At 37.7% G+C, this 14,434-nt stretch overlaps 2 protein-coding genes across 2 annotated transcripts in view; one reads left to right on the top strand and one right to left on the bottom strand.

The window, feature by feature from the left end:
* ARID4A (AT-rich interaction domain 4A) overlaps positions 1–10,008 on the bottom strand; it is a 66,657-nt gene extending 56,649 nt beyond the window's left edge. The window contains exons 1-5 of the mRNA XM_069487259.1: positions 9,896–10,008; positions 8,734–8,790; positions 6,809–6,919; positions 4,875–4,940; positions 3,775–3,865 (exon numbers count right to left, since the gene is read on the bottom strand). Of these exons, the coding sequence (XP_069343360.1) occupies positions 3,775–3,865; positions 4,875–4,940; positions 6,809–6,919; positions 8,734–8,739 (274 nt within the window). The 5' untranslated portion in view covers positions 8,740–8,790; positions 9,896–10,008. The remainder of the gene's footprint in view (positions 1–3,774; positions 3,866–4,874; positions 4,941–6,808; positions 6,920–8,733; positions 8,791–9,895) is intronic.
* A 470-nt stretch (positions 10,009–10,478) lies between these two features.
* On the top strand, positions 10,479–13,729 carry LOC138394924 (histone-lysine N-methyltransferase SETMAR-like). The gene is made up of 2 exons (XM_069487256.1): positions 10,479–10,640; positions 12,506–13,729. Exon 2 carries the CDS (start codon positions 12,515–12,517, stop codon positions 13,538–13,540), a length of 1,026 nt encoding a protein of 341 aa, XP_069343357.1. The 5' UTR covers positions 10,479–10,640; positions 12,506–12,514; the 3' UTR covers positions 13,541–13,729.
* The last annotated feature ends 705 nt before the right edge of the window (positions 13,730–14,434 follow it).

The raw sequence follows: 14,434 nt of genomic DNA, 5'->3' as shown, positions 1-14,434 counted from the left end.
TGTTTTTTTTGTTCAAGATTGCTTTAGCTCCAATAGTTCTGTTATTCACAGAAACATCTATAACTATAGGAGTGCTCAGCAGCTAAGATTAAAAAAAAAAAAAAACTCCAGGAATCTGGAAACTTAAGAAATTAACACTCAAATATATAATTACATTAACAAAATATCATGAGAATACTAAGTCTTATGGAAGGCCATTTAAACAATGGGTTAAAGCCTATCACAGGACTAAATAAATTTCTTTGTGGCTTAGTACTTTTTTCCTTAATGAATGATTTTCTTGTCAGTGGAATAAACATCTGGTTTTGAAAACATTTTGTGGTTGATTTTGGGTAAAACATTTTTCATAAAAGGGTCTGACTAAATTAAAAGGCTTATAAGCCTGTAGCACATTGTACAAAATTCAGTAAATTCACCAGTTTAATCTAATTCCCCTCTAGAGGAGTCTACTCAATTTAACTAGTACTTCCATGAAATCTGATATAACTAATGTTCAAAACAATAACTACAAGGCACAAAAAGCCTGAATCTTAAGAAGCATTTATTATAAAAATATTATACAAATGGCAGAATAGATTTTACTGTTAAACTTGATATATGATGTGTGTATGTACATTTTATATGTAAATTACTAGAATTACTGGCATTTTTCAAACCTGTTATTTTTATATTACAACAGGGCAAAATAAGAGTACTTTCAAGATGTGTCATTGACAGTTGTATTCACCAGGAGTTAATGGCAACATTTAAGTGGAGATATAAATGCTAATCCTAATTTTGACAACTTTTGAATGACTGAACGGATAACACACTTCCGTATTTTCTAGATTCCTTATCTTAAATGCAAGGATAAAAACTATCAAATGGCTGGGTGCAATGGCTCACACCTATAATCCCAGCACTTTGGGAGGATCACTTGAGGCCAGGAGTTCAAGACCAGTCTGGGCAACTCAAGACCCTGTCTCTACAAAAAATAAAAAAAAAATTAGGTAGGCATGGTGGCATGCACCTGTAGTCCCAGCTCCTGGGGAGACTGAAGCAAGAGAATCACTTGAACCCAGAACCCAGGAGTTGGAGGTTGCAGTGAGCTATGATCATGCCACTGCACTCCAGCCTGGGCAAGATCCTGTCTTAAAAAAAAAACCCTATCAAATGAACAAACTATGGTAGGAATAGGAAGAGAAAACATTTCTAATGCTCAAAACAAAACAAAACTCTGAGCTGGTGCTATTCATTGTTCAAGATTAAAGGGCAAGGTATTACATTTTAAAAACCAAGTCATATTACATCCATAATCTCTTTCAAAATTATTCATATATAACAGAAGAGAAATTTAATTCTATATTGCATAAGGAGTTACTATCACTGACTCTAACAATAACTTTAGATTACTAATCATCATCACTCCCATTTGATCCAAACCAGCAATGTGGTATATTCTTTTGTTTCATTTTTAATAATCTGACATAATTTCAGGTATCTCATGAAACCAAAAAAGATCATGGAGGCCATTAACACTTAGTATAACTTTCTGATTCCACCTATATAATATTTTGCTAGGAATTAGCAATCCAGAAAAATTCCAGAAAGAGCAATTAAACCAAATAGGGAGTAGGCACTCAATAAAAGAAAAATACGTAATAGAAAGTTCATGACCTGTGAAAGATCACACATTTCCTTTTGCCATCTTTTTAAACCAACTAGTAATGAAGATCAATGTACTCTGATCATTTTTTATGTGGTACACATCCTTCAATACCTACATGTTCCTTATAGTAGAGTACTATATTGAGTATTCTGAAGTGAACAGTACCTCTCAAAATCTTAAACTTTTATAGATCAATCTTTATGCATGTAAGTGCAAAAATCTTTAATATTTTGAATTTGTCTCTCAAATAAATATGTTTCTCCCTGTTTTCCTAAGTGTGTACTACCTGCTTCAGAATCATCCAACATCCTTATAAAAAGGTTCTTGTATTGCCATCCCCGGAACTACTATAAAGGAAGAGGTTCAGGGTCCTCAAATTCTCATTTTTCTAAGCAAGCACCAAGTGATTCTTATGTACACTAATGCTTGATACCTCAACTATATGCAATTAAAATGCTAAAGCTCTTTGAAAACAAGAATTATATTCATTGGAAGGACATGCAACATAAATTAAAAAAAAAGAAAAGAATTACACAATTTCTTCTGTAATCACCCAACACAGAAAATCACCACAGAGAATGCTCAGTAGTAACATGTTTTTAGAAACACTAAAATGCCACTTACGTAGAGGATGGAGATCACTACTAATAACTGAATAATTACAATAGGATGCAGGAAACCAGAATGTGAAAATTTGCAAGGTAATGCTTCTGCAGAGCACAAGCATTTTATCAGTAAAGCTTTACAAGTAATGTGAGTACAACCTTGATAGTGACTATAATAAAGGATACAATATTATTATAGTATTTGAATATGCATATTTTCCCATGATTCTACACATACCAACCAAGTCCTATAATTGTTACCAGTGCTGTTTAATATAGCAAAATTATATTTACCTAATCTCTAAGAGTTAACATTAAGTTTAGTTTTTAAATCTCTAACAAATATCAGTAGCCACAAGTGAGCTTCCTAAAAATATGTAGTTCAGAATAATAGCACCATGTGAACCAATACCAACTTCTAGGAGGTCCAGGAAGAATAAAATAGGTTGGAAAAAGTAGTTACATACAGCAAATTGCTACTACTGATAGAAGCCACAAGACACAGGGACTACAATTTTTAACCAAAGCATAACACTCACAGATCTGAGCATCAAACTGGAAATGAATGATTTTTATCCAAAGCAACAAACCAAGTAAACTAAAAGCAAACCTAAATGGTCATTTCTTTTCCTTCTACAAGGAAACCACACTATAATTACACCGCTTAAACCAACATATAAATGTAAAAACCAACAATGTTATAGATGTCCAATGTAAGACAAAGGATTGGATGTTATCCACAGGGTTGTGTAGTTTGAAAGTACTGAGAGGAGATTTGCAAATGTTACCTTTTGCTTTTTTCATCAACATAATGACAGCAACTATTTAAATACTACTTTTAGGTTTTAACTTACATGTTTTATTACACTTGTTGCTTCTCACTACAGTAAAGCTTTTTAAAGCCAGTATAAGCTTATGCATGGAACGTTAAGAATGCATTCACATTAACTGCATCTTTCTTAAAAGCTGTTAATAAGGGAGACCATACTGTATCAAAAGTCAAAAATGAAGCTACAAGCACCTGGTCTTTAGTCTACTAAGGTCAGATTTTTTTTAGTTCATAAATTCTGTGGCAACATCTACATTATCCTTATATAAAACATGTGGGATTACTGTAAGATTGCAACTATGCAATTTTAATTGCAATTATAGAAAAAAGTGAAAACGTCTATTTATAATACTATTTTATTGACTTTTCTTATTAAAAAACAATAATCATACAATCTAACTTTCCTAAAGAAAGTTTTTCTAAAGTGATGTTTTCCTAAAGAAAAACATCAAAATAACCTAAAACAGAAGTAAATTTTTGAATGAAATAGACACAAACAGCCACGTTACTTTAAGAGATAATTACTTTTGTTACCTGCAGGGTATCATTAAAATTTTAGCTAGTTATATCCAGAAAATTGACAGGAAAGAATGCATATTTCTCTGCCAACACAATGATTCGGCGTACCCACAAAACAGAGGAATATGCAACCTCCAAATCAAATCTATATATTAAATTACTTAACTACTTACCCACGGTATACCAACTAGCATCTGTCAACTTGCTGATAATAGCTTCCTGAAAAGATCCATCAGATGTCCTTGTTTCAACAATAGCCCCAACCTAAAACATGAAATCCAAATTTCCTTACCAAATTTAAACAAACCAAATCACTCCCACCAACTATATGATCTGGGTAAGAGAAATAATATAGTACTTATGATAATTCTACCTTATATTGGCTTAGATCTTTATCACTCATAGTACACATATATTCATTATGTAATTTGAGCCCCAAAACACTTTGGCAAAAAGTGAGGTAGCTATTATTACCTCTACTTTACATATTGAAAATTGTGGCTTGGAGAAAGAAAATAATTTGCAGAGTCCAGCATGAGAACTCAGTCTCTTAAATCTTACTTCAGAGCCTATTCACTGTATCACACTGCCTTCAAGAAAATTAAATATAAAAACCATAAAACCATCAGACAACTAAAATAGCCTCAACTTTTGTAAAAATATTGGATTTAGCATTTGTATCTAAGGGACCTTTTAGATAAAGGTTCACCTGGAGAGAGAAGGATGGACCAGTTGACCTTCTTTCAGCTTCCAGACCTTTGTATATCAGATATTAACCGAAGTGGTACTCTGACATAACAAAGATTTATTACATAAACAAATGGCCAGAAATGGATGGAAAACATAATATAGGTATTCATAAAATTGAATTATAAAATGAACATAATTTACTTGGTAAATTAGAACAACAGAAGATTCAGTATATGATACTGTATACATTTTAGCAGGCTAAACATCACCTCAGATATAGCAACAATGTAAAAAACAAAGTCAAGTATTCAGTCCAAGAATTTAAAACAAAAGGTGAGTGAAAATTTAACATGTTTATATGTATTAACTTTCCCTTCTATAAGATTTTTAATATTCTAAAACTAAGAATACAGCCATTGCAATATCATAATTTATACTAACTATACAAAACCCTCATTTGTATTTTTGTTTTCTGATTAAAATTATTATAAAATTTTAAGTATATGTACAAATGTAAAATTGATGGTCAATTACAGTATGAATCTATGATTATTTTAGATTTTAAACTGCACAACATACGTACTCTTAAAGGACCCTTTACTTGGTCATCTTGCACCAGTTGTGTAGTATTATCCTGTTTTAGGAGTACCTGAAAAACATTTTTGCACAATTATTTACATGTTACTTTTAAAATACATTTATAGTAACACTGTAACAATAATGTCTTTAATCTATGCTTTCTTAGCACCCTGTGGTTAGGTCTAGTATAACACTTATCACATTGTCTTGTATTTACGTTTATTGTCTCTCTCATTAACTGTGAGCTCCTTGAGGGCTGGGGCCCTCCTTCATTACTATATCACCAGTGGTTAGCAAATGTCAATGCATATTATAGGCACTTAATAACTGTTTACTGAATGAACTACAGAAGATTTATAACCTGTAGTTATTACTGTAAAAAGTTAAAAACTATCTTTATTGCTTTTTATCAACAAGTCATAAAACGTTATGATTGTCACCAAGTATACAAAAAAAGTATCAAACTCCATTGCCTGTACGAAAGGTAAACAAATTAAAGTCAGAACTCTTTTAGTCCTTCATAAAGTAAATCTGAACAATAATCATGATAGGCAATTCTGTGTTTCTTACAAACAAGTGCTCCTTTCTACTACACATCCTCCCAAATAAACAGGATAACCATCCATAATAGAGCAATTACCCAAATAAATAAATTCAAAATCTAGGTAATGTATGTATAAGACCTCCTAAAACAATCATTGTATTGATTTTTAAAAAATTAGAACCACAATACTAATGAAAAGTTAAAATTGTCAAAGAATCCCAAATAAACATTGATTAAGCAAATCCTATGACACAGTAAAAAGGCTATATGAAATAAGAAGTGAGTGTCAAATAACATCCTATCCTAATAATACCTGAAGAAAAGCTTCATCGGCAGATCAAAATTTATACAGAAATGTTATAATAATTATGTATAAATCTATTTATCTACCACACAAATCACATTCCTCTAGTTCAACAGTTCTCAAACTTTGACATGCATCAGAAACATTTGGAGGGCTTACTAAAACACAATTACTGGATCTTACCCCCAGAGTTTCTTATTCAGTAGGTCTGGGGTGTGGGCCTGAGAATTTGCGTTTTGAACAAGTTCCCAGGTAGGGCTAAAGGTGCTGGTTTAGGGGCATACTTTGAGAATCACTGTTCTAATTCATTGATACATTCACTCAACAAATTTTGAGTATCCACTATATATCAAGCACTACTCTAGGTGTTAGGCATAGAACAAGTCAGATGTTTCCTCCTTTCACAGTGATTAATTCTGGTAGGAAAACAACAGACATATAAGTGAATAAATCAAAATTTGCAAACAGCAAATTCAGTATGATCCATGATGCACTACTGGATCATGATAGTAATAGTGATAGCAATCATGATAGTAATGTTATAACAGACCTCAACATTAAAAATGTTTATAATAAGCATGCATTACTTTGGTATCTAAGTACAAAGTGACAAAGACTTAAAAATATATAGGAAAATTACTAGAAGGAAACACAAAAAATGTTAATAGTTATTTCTGAGAGGTAAGCTATGGATATTAATCCATTTGTACTTTTTTATATACTGTCTCAAAAACATAATTGCCACTGTATTGTTCTAATCACTGAAATTCTCTCTACCTGAACATTATGAAAGGGGAGAAAGTAACTACAGCCTAAGTATGCTACCACAAATAAAAAAGATCCAAATGACAGGAAGTATCAGGATCATGGTATTTTGATAGAAGCATTTTATAATAATTTCTCCTTCTGAGTTCTTTATTTCTCAATTCTTAATGTGCTTTTTCTATAAGTTTAGTATGTAACAGTGCTTTCACACAGCAATGACTCAATAAATAAAATGTTGATTTACAGTCTCGCCCTCTCTGATTTTCTTCAATCCAGAGTTAATAAAACTGTTGCATTAAAAAAAAAAAAGAAAAAGAAAAATTACCTTAACTTTCACCAGCCTTTTCACAGTCTTAATCTTGGCCTCACAGAAGGCACCTCGGTACTTGGCACTGACATCAGTTCCCACTGTCAGGTAGGCAGGCTCATCTGCCGCCTGATGAAAGGAACATAAACTATGAATGTCACTATTATTTCTCCCTACACCAACCTCAAGTCTCATTATAAGGTTCTGTATTTAAAGTAATAAGAACATTAAAATTATTTGTTTATTAATATCATTGATAATTCAAAAAATACCCCTACAGCAAACACTTTATTAACAATCTTTCATTTTATATACTGATATCTTGATACTATAAAATGTGTTAAAGTTGTAATTAGAAATTATCAACAAGGAAATACAATAATGTTTTTTCTCTATATACAAAGTGTTATAAAAAATTCTATAATTTATATAAGAAGTGGAAAAATAAGGAAAAAATAGAAAAAGTGTCTTATAATAAACGCTTATAAAACTACATTATTCATTTATGGCCTCCCAAAAATTGTTTTTAAGTTAAACGAAATATTGCTATTAAAATTAATGCCAACAATAATTAAATGTTTATTGATTTAGCTACATAAAAAAGCAATATTTTTAAATACAATGTAACTATACAGATAAGAAATGAAGCCAGTCCTTTTGATTTTAAAAAAAAGTTAACATTTGGAAAATTCATTGGCTACCAGCTGCATTTGAAAAATTTAAGTCTGAATTCAGGCAATGAACGCAGATATGAACTGATGATTCAAAACTCGTAGGCATACCTATGAGAGTTTACCACTCTAATCTTCTTAGTATAAAATATAAGCTTTACTAAGAAATGTCTGCTGTTAGACAATGGTCATAATCAGAATGATACATTGAAAGATGTGAGAAATTTCATTCACCATTTATTTTAATCTTGACAGTAACAGAATGATCGCTATCTCAATCTGTCATTGTGTCTATTTTTTTCAAAAGTTAGGTGTAATCATACAAGTTCAATTGAACACTGTTATGGGCAAAGGCAACAATGTACACTTTAGAGATACATTTTTAAGTAGAAAACAATTTTTCACTTCCAATAAGTTTTCCCAAGTAATATTAAAGAAGGCTGAATATGTCACTTCACTTCAAGAAAATAGAAAAACAAGAGACAGCTGTGGCAAATGCTATATTTCAGAGCTTAATAAACTGAAACAGTAATAAGACAGGAATCAGGTACCTTTTAAAGTCATTGCATTTACAAACAATGCAAATCGAAGAGGAATACATTTGGCAAGTAAGTATCTAACCTGAAACATTCCAATGGCCACTGTACTGTGGAATGCTTCCCTTCTCTTTAAACATCCACGTGTTCTCAGTTGTTTTGAGAATATGTGTGTGTGTGTGTGTAGATAGACACACACATACACACATTTTTAGGATGGGTACATGTTTTAAAATATTTACCATAAAGATTTAACTAGAACTAGTTTCAGATCAACTTCAAGTATTTTAGCCAGAGAAGTTCACGTTATCCTCAGAAGCAATGATACTTTCCTTATCCAATCCACATAATTCTCTTAGAAAATCGCATTGGCACTGGAGAAGAAAAAATTTTTCAAAAAATCCCCCAAAGAACCAAAGCAGGGCAAAAGCTTCACTTCTGCAAAGGTTGCTGCCAACACAGGAAGTGTTTAAAAATACTATCCGAATGGACAACAATTGAAAGGCTGCACCAGCCTTTCCAAAGTGCTAACTGCTACAGAGAGGGGCTGAACTGACTGCATTTAGACACACAGATCATTTCTCACCCATTCAACACGTCCTCGATTTCTGAAAGTGTTGCTTAGTAGGGAAATCAATTTTGAGTAGCAAAAAAAAAAAATGACATTTCACGGCACCAGCCTCACGACTGGCAGTGTCCAGGGCACGAGGATCAGGGCAGCGTTGACTCCACTTACCTTCATTTTTATTGGTGATCTCTGGGGTTCCAGCTCTACGAGCTATCTTTGCTGTTGCTAGAACCATTGGGGAGGGGAAAGACAGGCACAGAATCAGTCAACAGCGGGGAGCGACGAAGGGAAAGAAAGTAAACAAACGCCAACGGGGAGGGGCAGAACCCTCAGCAGGCAAGGGACAAGACCCCCTCAGTGGGCAGCCAGGACGCGGGAGCTGAGGGGGCAGCGAAAAGCCCACGCGCGCATAAGGGCAGCCCGTTCCGCCCCGGAGCTTGCCAGCGGCCCACGGCACCCCCGCCTCGCTGGCCACTTTGACCCGGAATGCTCAACTCGGAGCCCCAGGACAGATCGCTCTGGACAAGAGCAGCGCGCCGTTTGGGCTTCCCCAGGTCCGCCAGAGAGGCGACCGCCCAGGCTTTGCTCGGCCGCCCCCCTGATACCCCGACTTCGGCCCGCGCCCCGCCTCCGCCGCTCGGCCCCCTCGGCCCGCCCCGGGCCCGCGGTGGCGGCAGCGGAGTGTCACGGCGCCATTGCTCTCCCTCCTTCGCTCTGCACCATGTCAGGAAGGAGAAGCGCTCCTTCACCCGAAGGGGCAGGGGCCGCGGCCTTCAGCAGGGAGCTGCGAGTGCTCGGGGAGACCCGAACGGTGGAGGGAACAGAGAGGTTGGGGGTGCGGGGGGGGGGAGGAGGGGAGGTGGCCGGACAGGGTGTGGGAGGGGAGGGGAGCCGCACAGCGGCAGCCACCGCCTCCTCCCCGCGCCCGCCTCAACTTTTTGTACAGCCCAGAGAGGTATCAGCCCCCAGCCCCTTGGGTCCTGCCACGGACTCCACAGTGGAGGACGCGCCACGGAGTTGGGGGGGCCGGCTAGTCCAAGCTGCCCGCTCCTCACCCCGCGGAAGCAAACTTAGCGGCGCGGCCAGCCCCACAGCCATTTTCCCGGGGAACCCGGGGAAGCGGACGAGGAGGCGGCTGCGGCGGCGGTTCCTGCACTTGCTGCCGCTGCTTCACGACTTGCCCCTTCCCCTGAGCTCGCTGCACCACTTGCCTGGCATCCTTCTCCCCACCTCCAAAGCTTCCAACTGCACCGGGACCCCGGGCAGCAGCACCAGCTGCTATTGCCGCTTCGTCCATTCAGTATTCCGCGCTTCCTTTCTCCCCACCTACCAACAGCGGGTGAAGTGTGCGCTGTCAGCTCCTGAGTCCTCCGCCCCACTGACCCCCAGGGGCCCCCGTCTCGGCAGCACCACTCCCGGCCGCGACGGCAGTTCCTGCGCCCGGTTCCCCACTCGCCCCGATTTACTGCCACAATCCACCAAATAACAAGCTGTTGAGCAGACTCGCTTCTACACGAACTCCTATTGGCTCCTCATGACGCCGAAGAGCTTCGGATTGGACCTCGCTACCTGTCGTCCTCATTGGATGTAGCTCTGAAACTTCACGGATTGGTGCGAAAAACAGCAGGTAGGACATCCTCCACTTATGATTGGCTTTCTCCGAAGACCAACGTTATTGGAGAATTGGGTATTGAGTAAGCAAGTCCTGAGAAATGATTGGTAGAGACGACTCCGGATGTGCTTGACTGAGCACTGATTGGTGAATTGAGGGGTCAGGAAGAGCAGTTCGGCACGAGGATTGGCGGCGGAGTGTCCCATGGAAACGGAACCCAGAACTGCAGCCAGGGGCTTGCACGGGGGCGGGGCAGGGTGTTTCCAAGGCGCTTGCGCTAAACCGCTTCTCGGCGCCATTTTGTCTCGGCAGCGGTAGCCGCAGCTCTATCGCATTTTATGCTTCTGGCGTGAAAGGAGCGGAGTCCTTATCCGGCAGATTTATTTTAGTGGGGCATCCATCCACCGTTCTCTCCAGGACAGCACCTAGTCCTGGTCGGAGGAGTCGCAGAGCTGTCAAAAAGGTCAGTTGGAGGCTATGGTTGTCCGATTGACTGGGGGGATGGCGCAGCTCTATCGGCACCGGCACCGGAAGTGAAGGGGCCGCGGGCAGCCATGGTGAAGTGAGTGCTCCCTCGCGGGGTTGGGGGGAGGAGGCGGGATGAAAGGGGGCGAGGCTTCCTCTCCCGCCGAGAGAAAGAGAAAGAGGCTGGGGAGACGTGCAAGTCTTTCTTGGAGGTGATCCTTTGGGCTGCTCAGAAATATTCTGGATTCTGCGTCTTTCCGAGCTGTTTTTCCTCCTTTGGAAATGCGTTTCGGGGACTTGCCATATTCTCCACCCGAGTGGCACCGGCTGTGTGGGTCTCCTTAAGACGTGGAAGACATGGTTCTTACAAACATTCTGCGTGGGGAGAGGTGTTTCCGCGTGCTCCTCACGCGATAAAGCTATGGAGGAAACTGGAGAAAGCTCTCGCTTTCGGAATGCTGAGGAATTTGCTTGCCAGCACGGGCGCTGCTACTGTGACCTTAGACAAGCGCCTGTGTCACTTTGCACGAGGCTTATGCTACTTTTTGAAAGGAAGTAGCAGTGGTTTTGCAGGGACTGAAAATACTTTACGTAAAAGGACCCCCCAATAGGACAGATGTTGGTCTTACTCTATTAACATCTTATTTTTTTGTAATATGAAACAAAAACTTAACGTATTTTAAGTATTGGAAATTGAATAGTTGTTTTAAAGAATGAAATAATTTTTAGAATGTTAAATATCGTCAGTAATCCACAGAGTAAATTTATTAAATAAGAGGATACCTAACTAAAGCAGGATGAATTTTTTATTCATAGCAGTGATTTCTCTCAAAATTATTCGTTAAGAAAGTGAAACCTATGTCGGGTATTCCAATGAGTGACCTAGTCACAGTGGGTACTTACAATTATCCTCAATACCTCTTTTAAACCCTATTGCTGTATTTGGTGGTGCTCACGACTGGAAAATGATTGAGTGATTTAACAATTTACTGGGGTTTTTTTGGCAGTTGTGCTGAAGAAAACAGGACATCTCAGTAACAAATATCCCAAACTATTGCCAAGGTGAGTCCTTTATGTCTGTAAAAATCCTCAGAATTGGGGGGACCATTTGGAAAATTTTCTGTGGACCAGTAAATAAATACAAGAATGGTAGTTAAAAGGTGTTCTGTTTGGCCAAGGGTTCAAACGAGTCTGTATAACTAACTGCCTTACTGATGATAATATTTTTGAATGAAATCCCCAAATTAGAACAGCCTTACGGATTTGTTTAACCATTCATGTGGTTCTCATTTCGGGGTTTTTAGGCACTTAATGATTTTATCATGAAACACTCTGGATACTTTTGTGATTCTTTTTTTCCCCCCCTATTTAAAAACTTCTCATACAGCAAAGATCTTGTTACTAATAGTATTTAGGAGTATAGCAATTTTTTTAAAGGAAATTATAAAACAATATAATACTACTGAACTTTGCAGGGGTTAATCATCCATAATCCCATTACTCAACCTTAAACACTTATTAGCTGATCTAAATAACATGTTAGTGGGCATTTGGAAATTACTAAAAAACCAAAAAAGAACAGAAATCTCTTGTATCCTACCAATAAAAGGCAATTACAGTTTATACTGTGCTTATATATTAATATTATGCAGAGGGCTTTGTCTCTTTAGGTTTTCTTTTATAAAATATTCTATATTTTGGTGCAAAAATAATTGTGGTTTTAACATTGTTGAAATTTGCCGTTTAACATTGGAATATATCTTAAATGTGGTTATGTTGTATATCATTTTAATGTACATCTCTGGCTTTTTTTTTTTTTTGCTAATGACTTATTACTTGCTGTTTATTTTATATTTATTTTAGACTATCGAAATGATGTTAGACAAAAAGCAAATTCGAGCGATTTTCTTATTCGAGTTCAAAATGGGTCGTAAAGCAGCAGAGACAACTCGCAACATCAACAAGGCATTTGGCCCAGGAACTGTTAACGAACGTACAGTGCAGTGGTGGTTCAAGAAGTTTTGCAAAGGAGACGAGAGCCTTGAAGATGAGGGGCGCAGTGGCCGGCCATCAGAAGTTGACAATGACCAGTTGAGAGCAATCATAGAAGCTGATCCTCTTAAAACTACACGAGAAGTTGCTGAAAAACTCAACGTCAACCATTCTACGGTCGTTCGGCATTTAAAGCAAATTAGAAAAGTGAAAAAGCTTGGTAAGTGGGTGCCTCGTGAACTGACCGAAAATCAAAAAAATCGTCGTTTTGAAGTGTCGTCTTCTCTTATTGTACGCAACAACAACGAACCATTTCTTGATCGGATTGTGACATGGGAAGAAAAGTGGATTTTATATGACAGTGGGCGACAACCAGCTCAGTGGTTGGACCAAGAAGAAGCTCCAAAGCACTTCCCAAAGGCAAACTTGCACCAAAAAAAGGTCATGATCTCCGTTTGGTGGTCTGCTGCTGGTCTGATCCACTACAGCTTTCTGAATCCTGAGGAAACCATTACATCTGAGAAGTATGTTCAGCAAATCGATGAGATGCACCAAAAACTGCAGCGCCTGCAGCCAGCATTGGTCAACAGAAGGGGACCAATTCTTCTCCACGACAATGCCCAACCGCACGTGGCACAGCCAACTCTTCAAAAGTTGAACGAATTGGGCTATGAAGTTTTGCCTCATCCGCCATATTCACCTGATCTCTCGCCAACTGACTACCACTTCTTCAAGCATCTTGATAACTTTTTGCAGGGAAAACACTTGCACAACCAGCAGGATGCAGAAAATGCTTTCCAAGAGTTTGTCAAATCCCGAAGCACAGGTTTTTATGCTATGGGAATAAACAAACTTATTTCTCATTGGCAGAAATGTGTTGATTGTAATGGTTCCTATTTTGATTAATAAAGATGTGTTTGAGCCTAGTTATAATGATTTAAAATTCACGCTGCGGTTTTGGACTACACTCATTTTGTTACCGATGGTTTTTTTTCTTCATGAAAAACATTGGGAATGTCAGAAATACCTTGTATGAAAGCATCTTTCTTATCTTCATAGTGTTTTATAAGATAAATCTACCATAATTTATATAACGTGTTTATTTTTCCATAATAGCAATACTACGTCAGTGAATATCCTTGTACATGCTTTGCAAAATACAAGAACTTACATCAATGGCTAAAATTTCTGGGAATCTAAATCTTCATTCACATCCCTGGTTGTTTCTTTGGAATAAGTTACCAGAAGTGGAAATAAAAGGCCGAAAGGATTGTATTGTACATTTAAGGCTTTGGATACTTGTACACTTATCCATCAGAAAGCTTTTCTTGTTATTGCATTTATATTTGTTGTGCTTTTTCTTTTTATTTTTTCCCCCAATTTCCTGGTTTTTTTTTTACCTTAAATTTTGAATTTTCTTTCCTCAATCTCTGTTTATTCAAATATAATTAAAATACTTAAATTATACATATAGTGAAATAAATGTGAAAATTTTTCTTGGACCTCAGGAGTGACTTTTTAAAACTAATTTTTTCACTTTAGAATAGTTGAGCATTTGTACATTTAAATGTTTTGCTACACAGAAGTGATGTTTAGGGATACAAAGAATAAATTGTTTTTATGGTATAGTTAGTTGAGTTTAACTAATTTATGTTTCCCTGTGGCCTGCTCTAAAATTTTCCATCTTCATACACATTCCTTCCTGAGTGCTTTTATAGTCTCATCGGAACCTTTACATGCATCTCCACCCTTTCTTTGCAGTTGTTTGGCTCTTACCCAGTTTGAGATTTTTTATTTTGA

Source organism: Eulemur rufifrons, chromosome 2 (genome assembly GCF_041146395.1).
Source record: "Eulemur rufifrons isolate Redbay chromosome 2, OSU_ERuf_1, whole genome shotgun sequence".
NCBI classification, from domain to species: Eukaryota; Metazoa; Chordata; class Mammalia; order Primates; family Lemuridae; genus Eulemur; species Eulemur rufifrons.
The sequence above is the reverse complement of the archived record's forward strand: the minus strand, read 5'-3'. Positions and strand labels throughout refer to the sequence as shown.

What these genes read in the sequence shown, in the direction of transcription:
- LOC138394924 (XM_069487256.1), top strand. Translation starts at nt 12,515, where the DNA reads ATGATGTTAGACAAAAAGCAAATTCGAGCGATTTTCTTATTCGAGTTC.